Source organism: Armigeres subalbatus, chromosome 2 (assembly GCF_024139115.2).
Source record: "Armigeres subalbatus isolate Guangzhou_Male chromosome 2, GZ_Asu_2, whole genome shotgun sequence".
In the NCBI taxonomy this organism is placed as follows: Eukaryota; Metazoa; Arthropoda; class Insecta; order Diptera; family Culicidae; genus Armigeres; species Armigeres subalbatus.
Genome location: NC_085140.1, coordinates 310,472,621 through 310,489,010, shown reverse-complemented (window position 1 = coordinate 310,489,010; position 16,390 = coordinate 310,472,621). Strand labels below are relative to the sequence as shown.

Below are 16,390 nucleotides of genomic sequence, written 5' to 3'. Positions count from 1 at the left end.
CAATGTGAGGTATTGCAAAATTCGTTTTTAAGAAATAAAGAACAGGATGCAGGATTTCCCGAAGTGATGAAGACCCTTATATATATTTACATGTACGCCTTGACGGCTAACTAATCCCTTTGGCGAAACTAATAAACTTCCGAAACGAAACTTCCTTTTTTTCCCTTTGTTTTTCCTTCTCCCTTCTTCCTTCTTCTTTACTCCTTCTTCTATCTTCCTTTCTCCTCCCTCCTTCTTCCTTCTTCTTCCTATCTTAGTCTTATTTCTTCCTGCTTCCTTCTTCCTTCTACCTTCTTCCTTCTTCCTCCTCCATTCTTCCTTATTCCTTCTTTCTATTCTTCTTTCTACTTTCTTCTTTCTTCATTATTCATCTTTCATCCTTTTTCTCTTCCTTCTTCTTTCTTTCTTCTTCCATCATCCTTCATCCTTCTTCCTTCTTCTTTTTTCCTTCATCTTCCTTCCTTCTTCTTTCTTTCATCTTTTTTCTTCCTTCCTCCTTACTTCTTCTTCCTTCCTCCATCTTCCTTCTTTCTTCTCTCTTCTTCTTTCTTCTTTTTTCTTTCTTCTTTATTGTTGCTTGTTTCTTCTTTCTTCCTTTTTCTTCTTCTTTGTTCTTTCTTCTCTCTTCTTTCTTCTTCCTTCTTTTTCCTTCCTTCTTTCTTCTTTCTGCTTTCGTTCTTCTTCTTTTTTATTTTTTCGTTCTTCTCTCTTCTTCCTTCTTCTTTACTCCTTCTTCTATCTTCCTTTCTCCTCCATCCTTTTGCCTTTTTCCAATCTCTGTCTTCTTTCTTCCTGCTTTCTTCTTCCTTCTATCTTTTTCCTTATTTATTCTTCCTTTTTCCTACTTCATTCTTCCTTTTTCCTTCTTTTTATTCTTCTTTTTACTTTCTTCTTTCTTCATTATTCATCTTTCATCCTTTTTTTTTCTTCCTTTTTCTTTCTTTCTTCTTCCATTATCGTTCATCCTCCTCCCTTCTTTTTTCCTTCTTCTTCCTTCCCTCTTCCTTCTTCTTTCTTTCATCTTTTTTTCCTCCCTCTTTCTTCTTTCTTCTATTCTTCTATCTTCTGTCTTCTTTCTTTTATTCTTCTATCTTCTTTATTCTTTCTTCTTCCTTTTTTCTTCTTTCTTTTTTCTTCTTTCTGCTTTCTTCTCTCTTCTTTTTATTTCTTGTATCTTCTCTCTTCTTCTTTCTTCTTTTTTCCTCCCTCCTTTTTCCTTCTTCTTTCTTTTTTTTTCTTTCTTCTTCCTTCTTTCTTCTTTCTTCTTTCTATTTTCTTCTTTCTTCTTTCTTCTTTTTTCTTACTTCTTTCTTCTTTCTTCTTTCTTTTTTTTTCTTCTTTCTTCTTTCTATTTTCTTCTTTCTTCTTTCTTCTTTTTTCTTTCTTCTTTCTTCTTTCTTCTTTCTTTTTTTTCTTCTTTCTTCTTTCTACTTTCTTCTTTCTTTTTCCTTCTTTCTTCTTCTTACTTCTTTTCTTCTTCTTTCTTCTTTCTTCCTTTTTTATTTAACTTCTTCCTTATTCCTTCTTTTCTTCTTTATTTAACTTCTTCTTCCTTCACCCTTTTCCTTTCTTTCTTCATCCTACTTCCTTCGTCCTTTTTCCTTCTTTTTCCTTCTTTTTTCTTCTTTCTTTCTCCTTCCTTCAACCTTCTATCTTCTTCTTTTTTCCTTCTTCTTCCTTTAATCTTCTTTCTCCTCTCTTCGTTCTTTTTTCTTCTTCTTCTCCTTATTCATTCTTCCTTCCTTCTTCCTTCATTCTTCCTTCATTATTCTTTCTTTCGCCTTCCTTCCTCCTTCTTACTTATTCCTTCTTATTTCTTATTTCTTCTTTCTACTTTCGACTTTCTTCTTTTTTTCTCCTTCCTTCTTTCTACTTTATTCTTTCTTCTTTCTTCTTATTTCTTCCTTCTATCCTGTTTCTTCTATCTTCTTTCTTTTTCCTCTTTCTTCTTTCTTCTTTCTTTTTTCTTCTTTTTTTCTCTTTTTTTTCGCTTGTTTTTTCTTTCTACTTTATTCTTTCTATTTTCTTCTTTCTCATTTTTTTTTTCTTTCTTCTTTTTACTTTCTTATTTTTTCTTTCTTCTTTTTTCTTTCTTCTTTCTTACTTCTTTATTTAACTTCTTCCTTCTTACTTCTTCCTTCTTTTCTTCTTTCTTCTTCCTTCACCCTTCTTCTTTCTTCCTTATTCCTTTTTCCTTCTTTTTTCTTCTTTCTTTCTTCTTTCTTCAACCTTCTATCTTCTTCTTTTTTCCTTCTTCTTCTTTTCCTCTTCCTTCTCCTCTCTTCGTTCTTTTTTCTTTTTCTTCTCCTTATTCATTCTTTCTTGCTTCTTTCTTCATTCTTCCTTCTTTCGTTTTCCTTCCTTCTTCTTTCTTCTCTCTTCTTCTTTCGTCTTTTTTCCTCCTTCCTTCCTCCTTCTTATTTCTTTTTTCTACTTTCTACCTTCTTCTTTTTTCTTCTTTCTACTTTCTTCTTTCTTCTTATTTCTTCCTTCTATCTTCTTTCTTCTATCTTCTTTCTTCTTTCTTCTTTCTTCTTTCTTTTTCTTATTTCTTCTTTCTTCTTTATTGTTTCTTCTTTCTCATTTATTTTTTATTCTTTCTTCTTTCATCTTTCTTCTTTCTTCTTTCTTCTTCCTTCTTTCTTCATTCTTTTTTCTTATTTCTTCTTACTTCTTACTTTTCTTCTTTCTTGTTTCTTCTTTCTTCATTCATTTCTTTTCTCTTTTCCTGTTCTTTCTTTTTTCTTCCTTTTTCATACTTCTTTTTTCCTTTTTTATCTTCCTTTTTCCTTCTTCCTTACTCCTTCCCTTCTTTCTTTTTCCTTTACCTTCGTCCTATTATCTTCTTCCTTCTTTATTTATCTTCTTCCATCTTACTTCTTCTTCTTTTCACTTCGCACTACGAGCTTCTCAGTTCTCACTCTCAACTTCTCATTCGGCCTAATGACCATTCGGCCAATGGCCGAAGTGTATCTACAAAAGTTCGTACACATACACACATACACACTTAATATAAATGAACATTCCAATAAATCCCCGAAAAACGAGTGTGTGTCAAGTGGTGAGAAAAACTAAATGTTTCTCGCTGATTCTCTCGGAATTCACCATCACCGACTGCGAGATTATAAGGGAACAACCATAAATAACGTAACGCTTAGAGGGGGAAATCCATACAATTTTTTCAAATAGTTCATACAAAAAGTGTGACATAGGAGGGAGGGGGGGTTTCAAAATGGGCAATTTTAGCGTTACGTAATTATTGGATCTTCCCTAGAAGTTCACCGTTATTATATCTAGACCAACATTTGAAAAGGGCGTAACAGCCAAAATTCAATCCTTCTGATTCCTGGTTTACATATAAAGCAATATATGTAGACGAAGAATCAGAAGGAATAAATTTTGGCTGTGGCGCCCTTTTCAAATGTTGGTATAGATATATTATAATAAGGTAATTGTTTTCATTTATTGCATTGCATTGATTGCGTATGAAGACATTGTTTGTGCATTTGCAAGCAAATCGTAATAAAACAGTGATAAGACAGGATGTGTGACAGAATCGAAAAATAAAATTTTAATTTTTTAGGTCATTTCACAAATATGAATCATTTTATGCCTTGGAATGGGACCCGTTATTTCTTGTCGAAAATGCTTTCAGAATTCTTCCCAGGTACTCAGAAGTCATTCATAATAAACTACTGGCGGTGAAAGTTATTTCATGGAAAACAACGTTGTTTGCGATTTAAAAAATAAAAAGAATGACTGAAATTTTCAATTTTTGTTTTGGGTGACAAAATCAAACAAAATTAAATCATGAATGTTTGCTTCTGTCCCGGGCTTTCCTGGATTTGCGGGATTGTGAAACATTATTCCCAAGATTTTGGGAAATCCAGAAATTTCCTAAATATCGGGATTTTTTTGTTCCGGGATGGACTCTCTAGTATGTAATTATGATTGCTTTGCGAATTAGAATGATTTACTTTTTTCATTGTTAGTCTTTTTAAATTGGATAACATTGTTTGATGAACCAGATGAAAAGGGATACGGAATGGTGGTATCCACAATGATTGAAATGCTGATTGTCGACGCGACGGTTAGCATAGTGACCTCATTTGAAATCAAAACAAGGGTGCGCCTTTGTGCTTCTCTCCTACAACAAAGTTGTATTTTTTTTTATTTTACATCAAAGTTGAATTTTAATTATATTATCGAGTCTCACAAACAAGCAATAGACAAACGCTTTTAAATTAAATACTCGACTGAGCATCATTATGCACAAAAGGGCATAGGAGCATATGGAGACGCTTGGTGTATTGATTCATCTATCCCTTGTATGCTAACCATGAAAGGTTTATGATATTTTGCATATCAGTGGGGCCATTTGAATCAAGTTAAAATCAAAAACAAACCTGGCCTAAAGTTAAGGTCTACTTGAAGTTTCACATGGGTTGACGGAATACAGAAGATTGATTTCTATTTTGCATAGTAAGAAATGGTTTTTGATTAAACATACAGGGGTTAGACAAAATGGTATAGGAAAATTTTGTCAAAATTCACATCAGCATAACGTTGGTTAGAATAATCCTATTTTGATAAAACCGAAACCATCGGACACGGAAATTCTTCGAGTATTTTGTCCTCTTTAAAAATCTCAAACCGGTTGCCGGGCACTGGAGATGTTTCAAATTTTCCGAGGGTATGTAAAAATGCATTTTTGCTTTTGCTTGTCATTCTATGTGACGTCCGAACATGTTTCATCTAAGAAAATGCCATCGATGGTGCTGACTGGAATTGAGCCCAGATTCAACAAGAACCGAAACAAGAAAAGCAGCTATCCCCGTCAAACAAATAAACATTCGAAAACAAACTTTACATCAATCGGAACACCCTAAGAATACCCAAGGAATTGCCGACCGCGCGAATGGAGGGTTTAATTAAAATCAGCATCCCACTTGAACATTCTCACCCCCGCGGTAGTCGAATGGCTCATCAACAATATGGAGGAAAGCGGTACGTCTTTTCAGTCACTTACCCGTAGATCTGCAAATTGAATGGCAATCCTTTGACTGATTCCGTGTACAAATAGAACGAGTTCAGCTGGTGCGTGACGGTCGTGGTTGCTGCCAGGGATGCCTTCGATGCGGTCGACGACGATGACAGGGACGACGACGACGAGATCGGTGCAGCCATCGTCGTTTCACGGTTCAGGGCTGCTGCTTGGACCAGATCCTGCAGTTGTTTGATTTGCTGCAGGTAAATGAACGGGAAATGACGCAGAGATAGTAGATTAGATGGGTTTTTGTGTTAACGTTACTGCAATTTAGTAATGTCTACGACGGACGACACTGATGTTATGCAGCACCCCGTACGGTTTGATTTGTGTTGTTGGATGATACATTAGAGTGATTCAAATTTTGACTTTTTTGCTCCCCTATGCTTAAACGATGGCATTTGCCATTTTAATAATCGTCCTAAATTTTTAGCTAATTTGGATGTAATTTGACTGAGCACAAGCAGTTTGAAGCTTGTATGAAAATTACTATGAAAACAGTAACTTTTGTGAAAAACCGTTCCCCATCATTGCCCATTAAACTCTAAAAATGTATGAATACGTTAGCAACATAGGAAATTTAACAAGGGAAAATATCGTCGTTGTTGCTAAACGATTTGATGCTGGCAACAAAAGTTATTAGGGAAATACTGAATTGTGGGAAATTCAATTTAACACGTAAAAGAATAACATCAATATCAATAATGAGCCTTTCTGTTTTCTTTATAATTTTGCTCACAAAAGTCAGATTGCTTCGCAACAACAACTGGCTTTCGGCTTAGGATCTATTCTATGATGGCGATGCGTTAAATATATTCAAATAGATTCTGGGCTGCTTCACGAAACGATCCTTTACATAAGTGGCAATTCTCATAGTAATTTTCATATAACCTTCAAACGGCACGTGCACAACCAAATTACATCTAAATCAGCTCAAAATTTGGGAGGACTATTAAACTAGCAAAAACAATCGCTTAAGCACAGGGGAGTAAAAAAGTCAAAATTTGAATCACTCTAATGATACATTGTCTGATTGCATCCAATCATTTACTGTACAATGTAGAGTTTATACACAATGCATTCCCACCTAATGTTCTGAAGGACCAAAGTAACGTGTTAGTGCTCTTTTTGCAAAGGCCAAGCGTGTAAGGCAGAGCCAAGCCTCTGGGAAAAATTCCCTCTACATTTTGATACCCAAGTACTTTAAATGATGCGGGAATTTTATCTTCCGTGTTGAAACATAAATACATGGCAACCTGCCTTTACTATGAATTATCATTGTTTATTTTTAGATTGATCGAAATACTCCTATTGTTGAATTTTTCCCTTTCTCGTACAACTGAAAGGCTGTCATTTTACTCCAAAATCGAACTTTTCATTTAAGGCTCGGAGTCCCATGATGTTATAAACCAATCGACTCAGCTAACTAATGTCTGTCTGTCCGTGTGTATGTGTGTGTGTGCGTATGTTTGTATATGCGTGCACACGAAAAACCGAAAAACGTTAGCCAACTTCTATGAGTGAGAACACTCCATTTCAAACTTTGTTATTAAGTACAGAAAAAGCGTGCGTCCAAAGAAAAATCTTCTAATGATGTTTCAGAAATGAGATATTCTTCTAGGATCATCCAAATGAACTACACAAATGAGGTTTATTTTCAAATGATAATAACTGTGAAATACCATGAGGTTATGCAACTGGATGATACTACGCATCGTAATTATCTCCCGGAAAGCTGAAATCTATAATTTGGAAAACATCGTGCTAATTAGTGGGATTGGTTCATTAGCATTTAGATGGAAACATACTGATTGACCACTTCAAATTCGCCTCAGGGCCATCTCCCGCACCCGTGTGGATGGAATAAATTAAAAAAATCGCCAAAATATGGTCATCCTGCACTCCGTCCGCCGGCTGCTGAAAGGCAACTCACCTGTTGATTGTTGAGCGATAATTTATTCTGCATAATGACATCGACCACGCGCAGGATGATGTCAGAGGCGACTTCCTGCTCGTGTTGTGAACCGGTATGCTCGATATAGCGAAAAATCTGCAACGAAAATGGAGAAAATGGAAAAAGTGGTGGAAAAAGGTGAAATCAGTAATCAATTAAATGATACACACGCTTTAGTTTAGCACACGCGTTGCACATAAATTTCCAGAGTCCATCTACATTCAATAATAAAACTGGCATTCCATTGGCTTTGCATAATGCACATTGACAATTACTATAAAGTCAAATATGTATGCATACTTTAAAAGACTTGCATTCGTACAATTAGTTTACATGAAATCATACTTTGCAAATGGTTTGTGGGTCACCCAGACCAATGTCATGAAATCTCAATGTAAATTGCGCCCTTTGATCCGAATGTTTGCTTAGCCCACGTAGATATCAATTCAAATCAATTCTTGCGCTTAGTTTCATAGGGGCGTAACTGTAACTGGCGGAAATCCCGAAGGAATTCCAGGAGGAATTCCTGGAAGAATTCCCGGAGAAATTCCCGAAGAAATTCCCGGCGTAATTCCCGGAGGAATTCTTGTACGAAACATTAATCCATTCCTTCGAGAATTCCTCCAGGAATTCCATCGAGAATTTCTTCGGGAATTCCTGCGGGAATATCTTCGGGAATTTCTCCGGGAGTTCTTCCAGGAATTCCTCCTGGAATTGCTTCGTGATTTCCTCCAGGAATTCCTTCGAAAATTTTCTAAAAATTTCTCCGGAAATTGTTTCAGGAATTCCTCCAGGAGTTCCTCCAGCACTTCCAAAATCAAATTTTTTGAAAATAACTCCAAGAATTCTTTCAATAATGTCTTCAGGAAGTCTTCCTGGGAATACTGTAGGAATTCTTTCGGAAATTCGTCCCGAAGTTACTGCGGAGGTTTCTAAGAAATTTTCTCTAGGAATTTTTCAGCATTTCTCACGAAAATTCCTCCAGGAATTCCTCCGGGAATTCCTCCAGGAATTCCTCCAGGAATTCTTCCAGGAATTCCTCCAGGAATTCTTCCAAGAATTCTTCCAAGAATTCCTCCAAGAATTCCTCCAAGAATTCCTCCAAGAATTCCTCCAGGAATTCCTTCGGGAATCCCTCCGGGAGTTTCTCCAGAAATTATCTTCAGAATTTCTCACGGAAATTCCTCCAGGAGCTCCTCCAGGAATTCCTCAAGGAACTCCTCCGGGAATTCCTCCAGGAACTCCTCCAGGAATTTCTCCAGGAAATCCTCCGGGAATTCTTCCAATACTCTGCTCAAGAATTCTTCCAATAATTCCTCCAGGAGTTCCCCTGAATTCCTCCAGGAATTCATCCGGGAATTCCTTCAGAAATTTTTCCGGAAATACCTCCAGGAATTCCTTCGGGAATTCTTCCTGGATTTCCTTCGGGAATTTCTCCAGGAATTCCTCCGGAAGAATTCCTGGAAGAATATCTGGGGAATTTTTTGAGGGTTTTCTGGGGGTATTCCTGGAGGAATTATCAGAGGAATTTCCGTAAGAATTCCGGGAAAAGTTACTGGAAGAATTTACTGAGGAACTCCTGAGGAATTTTTAAGGGAATTTCCAGATAAAATTTTCGGAGGAAGAATTTCTCAACGGGATTCTTCCACTAACTGCTCCAGGAGCTCTCCCAGAAATAGTTCTACTAATGGCTTCAGGAATTCCTCCATCAATTGCTTCAGGAATTTCCCCAGGAACTCCTTTAGGGCTTGTTCCAATAATTGCTCCGGAAATTCCTTTAAAAATCAATCCGGGAAATATTCTAGGCATTTCTGCGGGAATTTTGTGCAACAATTCCTTCAGGAATTTCTTCAGAAATTCCGTCACTAATTGCTTCGAGATCTCCTCCAGCATTACATAGTACTTCGTTCGAGGACTCATCCACTAATTCCTCCAGGAATTTTTCCACTTTTTGTTTCAGGAAGTCATCTAGCACTGCAATCTGGACTTCCTCCATGATTTCCTTCAGAATTTTCTCCAGGGTTTCTTCAAAAAACTCCTCCAAGAATAGGTCTACTAATTGCTTCAGGAAATTCTCCACTAATTGCTTCAAGAAATCCTCCAGAACTTCTCTAGGAGTCTTCTCCAGGAACTCATCAGGAATTGTTCCAGGCATTCTTTCCGAAATTCCTCCAGGAACTCCTGCGGGAATTTCTCCAGGAATGCCACCAGGAAGTTTCGCGATCATGTCGCCAGAAATTATTTCCGAAATGTCTTCGGGAATATTTATTTCCAGGAATTCCTTCTAAAATTAATAATCTAAAATTTCTAAATCCTAAATTTCGAAAATAAAAGGTTTTTTTTTAATTTCCCAATTAAATGAATATTCGTATTGAACGGTCACAATAAGAATGAGAAATATGACAATTACTGGTTCAAATTTGAAAATGACTAAAATCCGTGTGGAACTGATATGCGATCGTAGGCGATGTTCATCAATAGATGTTTGAGGTAGTCGTAACGTGGACTCCATTTTTCCATTTGGGTCTGAGAAGTTGGAGGCATAATTGGGTTTTTTTAGGGGTATTGATATTATTACATATCTTGAATCTATTATAAAAACTGAGCCTAAATTCAAAATTTCATGAATTTTGGTGCATGGGAACTATTTTAAATCAAGTTCCTAATTAAAATATAATTATTTCGCGTATTGAATACCCCTAACTTGATTTTACTATGGGCCGAGCTGTCAACCTGTGAGCTAAGTGCCAAGAAGTCAAATTTTCAAAAACTTTTAAAATTGATTTACAACATTAAATTTAGGGTCTTTGAGTGTGAAAAAATATGTTGCGGCTCAGAAAAAGGTGTTCTTTCGAATGCATATGAAAAATCGACATGTTTTTCAAAATTAAAAAACCCAATTGAGTAAAAAAAACCGTAGTGAGTTTGTCAATATCCTTTATTCGTCGCCTAGGTCTTTGCCGATTATATCGAGTCGCATTATCTCTTATATTGTTCGTAATTATTGGTTTTCCAGGCGGCTTATTGGGCCTGCGCCACCGGAAACCCCACCACATCCTAGGCAGGCGCCACAACTCGCAGATGGCCTGGAGGGATCGTCAAGCCCTTGGACATAGTCCCTGCTGCACGAAAACGGATTTCCGGATAAACTGATACGGTTGATCAAGGCGACGATGGATCGGGTGATGTGCGTAGTTCGAGTTTCAGGGGCATTCTCGAGTCCCTTCGAAACCCGCAGAGGGTTACGGCAAGGTGATGGTCTTTCGTGTCTGCTATTCAACATCGCCTTGGACGGGGTAATACGAAGATCAGGGATTAACACGAGTGGTACAATTTTCAATAAGTCCGTCCAGCTATTTGGTTTCGCCGACGACATAGATATTATGGCACGTAGCTTTGAGAAGATGGAGGAAGCCTACATCGGACTGAAGAGGGAAGCCACGCGGATCGGACTAGTCATCAATACGAAGGAATAGGAAGAGGTTCAAGAAGACAATGTGAGCCACCCACCGCGAGTTTGCATCGGTGGTGACGAAATCGAGGTGGTAGAAGAATTTGTGTACTTGGGCTCACTGGTGACTGCCGAAAATGATACCAGCAGAGAAATTCGGAGACGCATAGTGGCTGGAAATCGTACATACTTTGACAATCTACAAAACGCTCATTAGACCGGTAGTCCTCTACGGACACGAGACCTGGACGATGCTCGTGGAGGACCAACGCGCACTTGGAGTTTTCGAAATGAAAGTGCTGCGTACTATCTATGGTGGGGTGCAGATGGCGGACGGTACGTGGAGGAGGCGAATGAACCACGAGTTGCATCAGCTGTTGGGAGAACCATCCATCGTTCATACCGCGAAAATCGGACGACTGCGGTGGGCCGGGCACGTAGCCAGAATGTCGGATATTAACCCGGTGAAAATGGTTCTCGACAACGATCCGACGGGCACAAGAAGGCGAGGTGCGCAGCGGGCAAGGTGGATCGATCAGGTGGAAAATGACTTGCGGACCCTTCGTAGACTGCGTGGTTGGCGACGTGTAGCCATGGACCGAGCCGAATGGAGAAGACTCTTATATACCGCACAGGCCACTTCGGCCTTAGTCTGAATAAATGAAAATGAATGTTTGTCAATATGGTAAGAAATCATTGCTGGAACTAGAGAAGTCAGCAAAATCCAATTTTGGAGTGGGCTGGTCGATGGTTGCTTTTGGACCTAGGCTCGTCAAGAAACAAAAACCAAACTGTTTAGTGGATTGGTCGGTGATTTGTTTATTATGTTATTCGAGCTGAACAAATATTCAATTATTCAATACAGATGCTCTTGCTCAGTAAAATTGTACATGGTTTTCATCGTACCCTTGTTTTGAAAATGTTTACTCTTATAATCAAATGAAATAAAACTAGCAATTAGTAAATGCACTAATTGATTCGTTTTTCATCGATCCACAAGATGTTTGTTTTGGAATAATTTGAAGAAAAACTCCCGCGCTTGGTCATTTGAAGCCATGTTTTTGTTCGAGCTGCAAGGAGTTTTTTTTCTATATGTCACGAGAAACCAATTGGAATACAGAAGAAGTCCCTGAGGGAATGGTTTAGCAAAAGCTGAAATATGAAAATCCAACCAATAAATTTGAGTTTAAGTTGTCATCGCTGCTGTAAAACAGTGTAGTACCAGGAGTCACTCGATGAACTGCCGATCGATAGCCGGTCCCGATTAGAGAACGGAAGTGAAGCAGGGACGGCCTTACCTCAAATAGAGCTGGATACAAAATCTGCAAAAAGATTTAGATTAAAACACAGCAGAATATCGCGGCTATGGCAGCCCCAAAAGGTAACGACCGGCGGCACTGCCTTTACAAAGAAACGATGATTTACACTACGCCGTTGAATTTATCAATCTCTAGAAGCTATTCCGTTCACCGATGGGCAAAACGAAAATAATTCAAAAAGCCGGTTGCAAATGAAGCAGCTCTCAGACATCATGAGGCGTTTGCGTTTGTTACTGTATTAGCCCCGCTTGACTCGAAACACCACCAAATCGACTAAGAAAATATTTTGTTTTTCGCCTACTGTTTTCAATTGTCCTTTGGTAGGTACCTAATAATGCGAAATTTTCCTTGACCGTTTACTTTGAGAACTGCATACTAGGCTTTATTGAGGATGCAAATTGCTGCCAAGAATTTTGTCTTCAGCCTTCTTCGATGATTTTTCTTGCGTTATTTGTATTTCCCTGCGCGGATGCTTTTGAGATTGACAACGATGCTGCAGTTTTCATCGCTTCTGGTTACTTTTTCAATGGTGTATGATTGATTTTGAAGAATAATTAGCGCCGCTTATTCCAATATACCTATTTGGCTAATACACTTTTTCTGTAACATTTATGTAGGCTGATTTAGAACAATTTCCCTTACTTGAATTAGGGTGGCCCCCAAAAACAGTATTTTTGATTTACTTTTTTTGTTTTCGATTTTTTGGAAAAGTCATCTTTGGGTGACTTTTAGAGCTAAAAAAATGCAACTTTTGATATGACCCGTAATGCAGGGCAGACACCTTTACGTGGTGTGCTACGGGGTGAGATCTACCACGGTTACATTGCCAGCTACAGGCAAATCCTGACCCAACGATTACCTTCCTCATTATCCAACTCCGTGGTACTCATGAGGGTGTCGCTAAGTCGGTGGCCTCTTGTTAAGTAAGTACTACATCAACACTTCCTTCCTTTCCCTAGTTACGGTGAAGATGGGCGTGGCCAGGAGTAGTAATGCTCATGCTTTTGTTATTTTTATTTGAGACTGGAATCAAGGACCACTCCCCTTCTTGATTTCTGATAGCATTCTAGATAAGGATCTCAAAAGTAAAACATGAGTATCACTAGTGTCCAATCTACGAATTACACCGTAACAATGCTAATGCTAAAAAATGCATCTTTTGATATATAAATGGCCGGGGTTCTGCCAAATCACATCAAGTACCAACAAAAATTATCTAGTCTTATTCCTTAGCTTTCGTTTGGCAGATTTAATTGATGAAAAATCGTATTGAATTTCCTACTACCCCATAACTAGGGATATTTTTTTTTTTTTCCAAGTTCGTTTATTTGGTAGGCTCAGGCGTGTATAACACTTTACGGAGCCATGGTTCTTTGTGATATATACAATCAATATAATTCAATTTTTCAGTTAGTAAGAGAGGGTAGGAGCCAGCGTACTCGTGGTGACTCGAGGTTAGTTTACAATGTTTAAGGATGGACGGGGCTAAGGATTTTGGATCAGGGAATTTCAGCTTCTCATCCGGGTATTTGGCGTCAGGGACGATGTGGCGTGTCGTCGTGCTCAAGGAATGGTTCAACTGGGAGCATCTTCCGGATGGCAAGAGCTATGGTGCTCTATGGAACAGAAAGCAGAGACTAAACACAAAAAAAAAACTTTGAGGAAAGAAGAAAAAAAAACTATTAGATTTTGATATCAGAAGCACAAAGAAAACTATAAATGGCCTGCATATAGACCACATCACGATCTCCCAAAACACCTCGAACTTCCCTGAAGGGTTGTTTACCTCGGGCCACTAGGGTATCCAATAATTGCTCTCTGGAGGCGTCATTTTCCGAGCAGGACCAAACTACGTGATCGATGTCATCATAACCGGCTCCGCACCTACATAAGTTGCTATCGACAAGGTTTATTCTGTACAGATGTGCGTTTAGTGAATAGTGATTGGACATAAGCCTCGACATCGTGCGGATGAAGCCTCGACTTAAGTCCTCACCTCTGAACCACGCTCGCCCAGAAACTTTTGGAACTATAGAAAATAGCCACCGTCCAAGTTCGTTGTGTGTCCAATTTCTTTGCCAACTTTGAAGAGTACTCTGACGGACTAATGGGAAAAACTCGTTGCTCGAGAATTGTCTATCATAAACCTCACCTTCCTGTGCGCCCACCTTTGCCAGCGAGTCTGCCTTCTCATTGCCGTAGATTGAGCAGTGAGAAGGGACCCAAGCAAAGGTAATCTTGAATGATCTTTCGACCAAAACACGCATCTGCTCTCTTATGTTTGTAAGAAAGTAAGATGCGTGCTTAACAGGTTTCATCGACCGGAGTGCCTCGATAGAACTAAGACTATCCGAGAAGATGAAATAATGGTCTACGGGCTGATTGGAAATTATCCCCAAAGCGAAGTTAATTGCTGCCAGCTCAGCAACATAAACCGAACACGGTTCCTGAAGTTTTGGAAGGTGGTTGAAGTTACATTGAAAACACCGAAGCCAGTGGATCCGTTGATGCGAGAACCATCAGTGAAATATCTGTTGTTGCAATTGACATGTTCATATTTTTCAGAAAAAAAGTGAGGGAATAGATATTTGTCGAAGATGATCTGGTATTCCTTGAATAGCATGTTTCATGGACAGATCGTATACAATTGAGGAACTGTCGTTGGTGAAGTGAACTCGAGGGGGATTATAACACGGAAGACAAAGATCTGACGATATGTAGTTGAGATAAACTCTCAGGAATCTTGAACGACAAGTTAGTTCAAGTATATTATCGAAGTTATCTAGAACAAGTGTGTTACTTGTTCCACATTTGATGAGTATTCTAAGTGAGAGCTCCCAGTAACGGTGCTTTAAAGGAGTGACTCCAGCAAGCACCTCCAGGCTCATGTTATGCGTTGAATGCATGCAGCCAAGGGCAATACGCAAACAACGATACTGAATTCGTTCCAATTTGATCAGGTGGCAATCAGCTGCTGAGAGGAAGCAGAAAGAGCCATACTCTAAAACAGAGAGAATAGTCGTTCTATAGAGTTTGATGAGGTCTTCCGGGTGAGCACCCCACCATGTTCCGGAGATAGAACGTAGAAAATTGATCCTTTTCCGGCATTTTTGTATCAAATACTCAATGTGGAGTTTCCAGGTACATTTGGAATCAAACACGACCCCAAGGTATTTAGAAGATAAAGATTGGTTGATGTCATCATTCAACAGCTTGAGTTTCAGTTGAGCAGGATACCGCTTCTTAGTAAACACAACCAACTGAGTTTTTTGCGGTGAAAACTCGATCCCTAGATGTCTGGCCCAAACAGTCAGATTATCCAGGGTACTTTGTAATGGTCCTTGCAAGACAGCTGCACATGGACCTCTTTAGAGAGACCACGGCATCATCTGCAAGTTGTCTGAGCGTGCATTGTCCTTCCCAACAATTGTCAATATCTTTAACATAGAAATTATAAAGCAAGGGACTTAAACATGATCCTGGGGAAGACCCATGTAGCTATTTCTGGAAGTTGTCAGAGTGCCGAGTGTGAAATTCATTTGTTTTTCTGACAACAAATTGTACAAGAAATTATTTAAAAATACAGGTAGTCCATTACTGTGCAGATTGTCTGACAGTACTTCAATGGAAACTGAATCAAAAGCGCCCTTAATATCCAAGAATACTGAAGCCAATTGCTCCTTGTGCGCAAAGGCCAGTTGTATATCTGAAGAGAGCAACGCTAGACAATCGTTTGTTCCTTTCCCTTTTCTAAATCCAAACTGAGTATTTGAAAGCAATGCATTTTCTTCGACCCAATGATCAATTCTTGAAAGGATCATTTTCTCCAATAATTTCCTCATGCACGATAGCATGGCAATCGGTCGGTATGAATTGTGATTAGACGCTGGTTTCCCAGGCTTTTGAATAGCTATTACTTTGACCTGTCGCCATTCAGGTGGCACAATGTTGTACTCCATGAAACAGTTGTACAGGTCAAGTAATCGTCTTTTTGCGATATCTGGGAGGTTTTTCAGAAGATTGAATTTGATGTTATCGCATCCCGGAGCAGAGTTATTCGATGAAAGAAGAGACATAGAAAGTTCCAGCATTGAGAATGGTCCACCCAAAGAACCGGGATCATTGACTGATTCTCGAAATAGCGGTTCTGCTGGTACGGAATCTGGGCAGACCTTTTTTGCGAAGTTGAATATCCATCGATTGGAGTATTCTTCACTCTCGTTGGTGGAAGTGCGGTTCCGCATGTTGCGGGCCGTTTTCCAAAGTGTTGTCATTGAGGTTTCTCGCGATAGTCCCTCGACAAAACGTCGCCAGTAGCTACGTTTTTTTGCCTTGAGAAGATTTTTGAGTTTTCTTTCGAGCCTCAAATACTCTTCAAAAAGCTCTGACCTTCCGTGTTTACGGAAGGCCTTGAAGGCATCAGATTTCTCAGAATACAACTTAGTACATTCATCATCCCATCCAGGAGTGGCTGGTCTTCTGATGACAGATGTACTTGGAACGCGTCGTTTCTGAGCTTCTAGTGCGCTTTTTTGAATCAACTCAGTAAGGAATCGATATTCATCCAAAGCGGGAAGAGTATCAGTTGATTCAATACCAATATTTACCGCCGATGCAAA

The 16,390-nt window shown here is 38.9% G+C and overlaps 1 protein-coding gene across 1 annotated transcript in view; it reads right to left on the bottom strand.

Annotated features, from left to right (window-relative positions):
- LOC134212578 (uncharacterized) overlaps positions 1-16,390 on the bottom strand; it is an 896,490-nt gene that overhangs the window by 196,517 nt on the left and 683,583 nt on the right. The window contains exons 15-16 of the mRNA XM_062690564.1: positions 6,981-7,097; positions 5,030-5,244 (exon numbers count right to left, since the gene is read on the bottom strand). Coding sequence (XP_062546548.1) covers positions 5,030-5,244; positions 6,981-7,097 — 332 coding nt within the window. The remainder of the gene's footprint in view (positions 1-5,029; positions 5,245-6,980; positions 7,098-16,390) is intronic.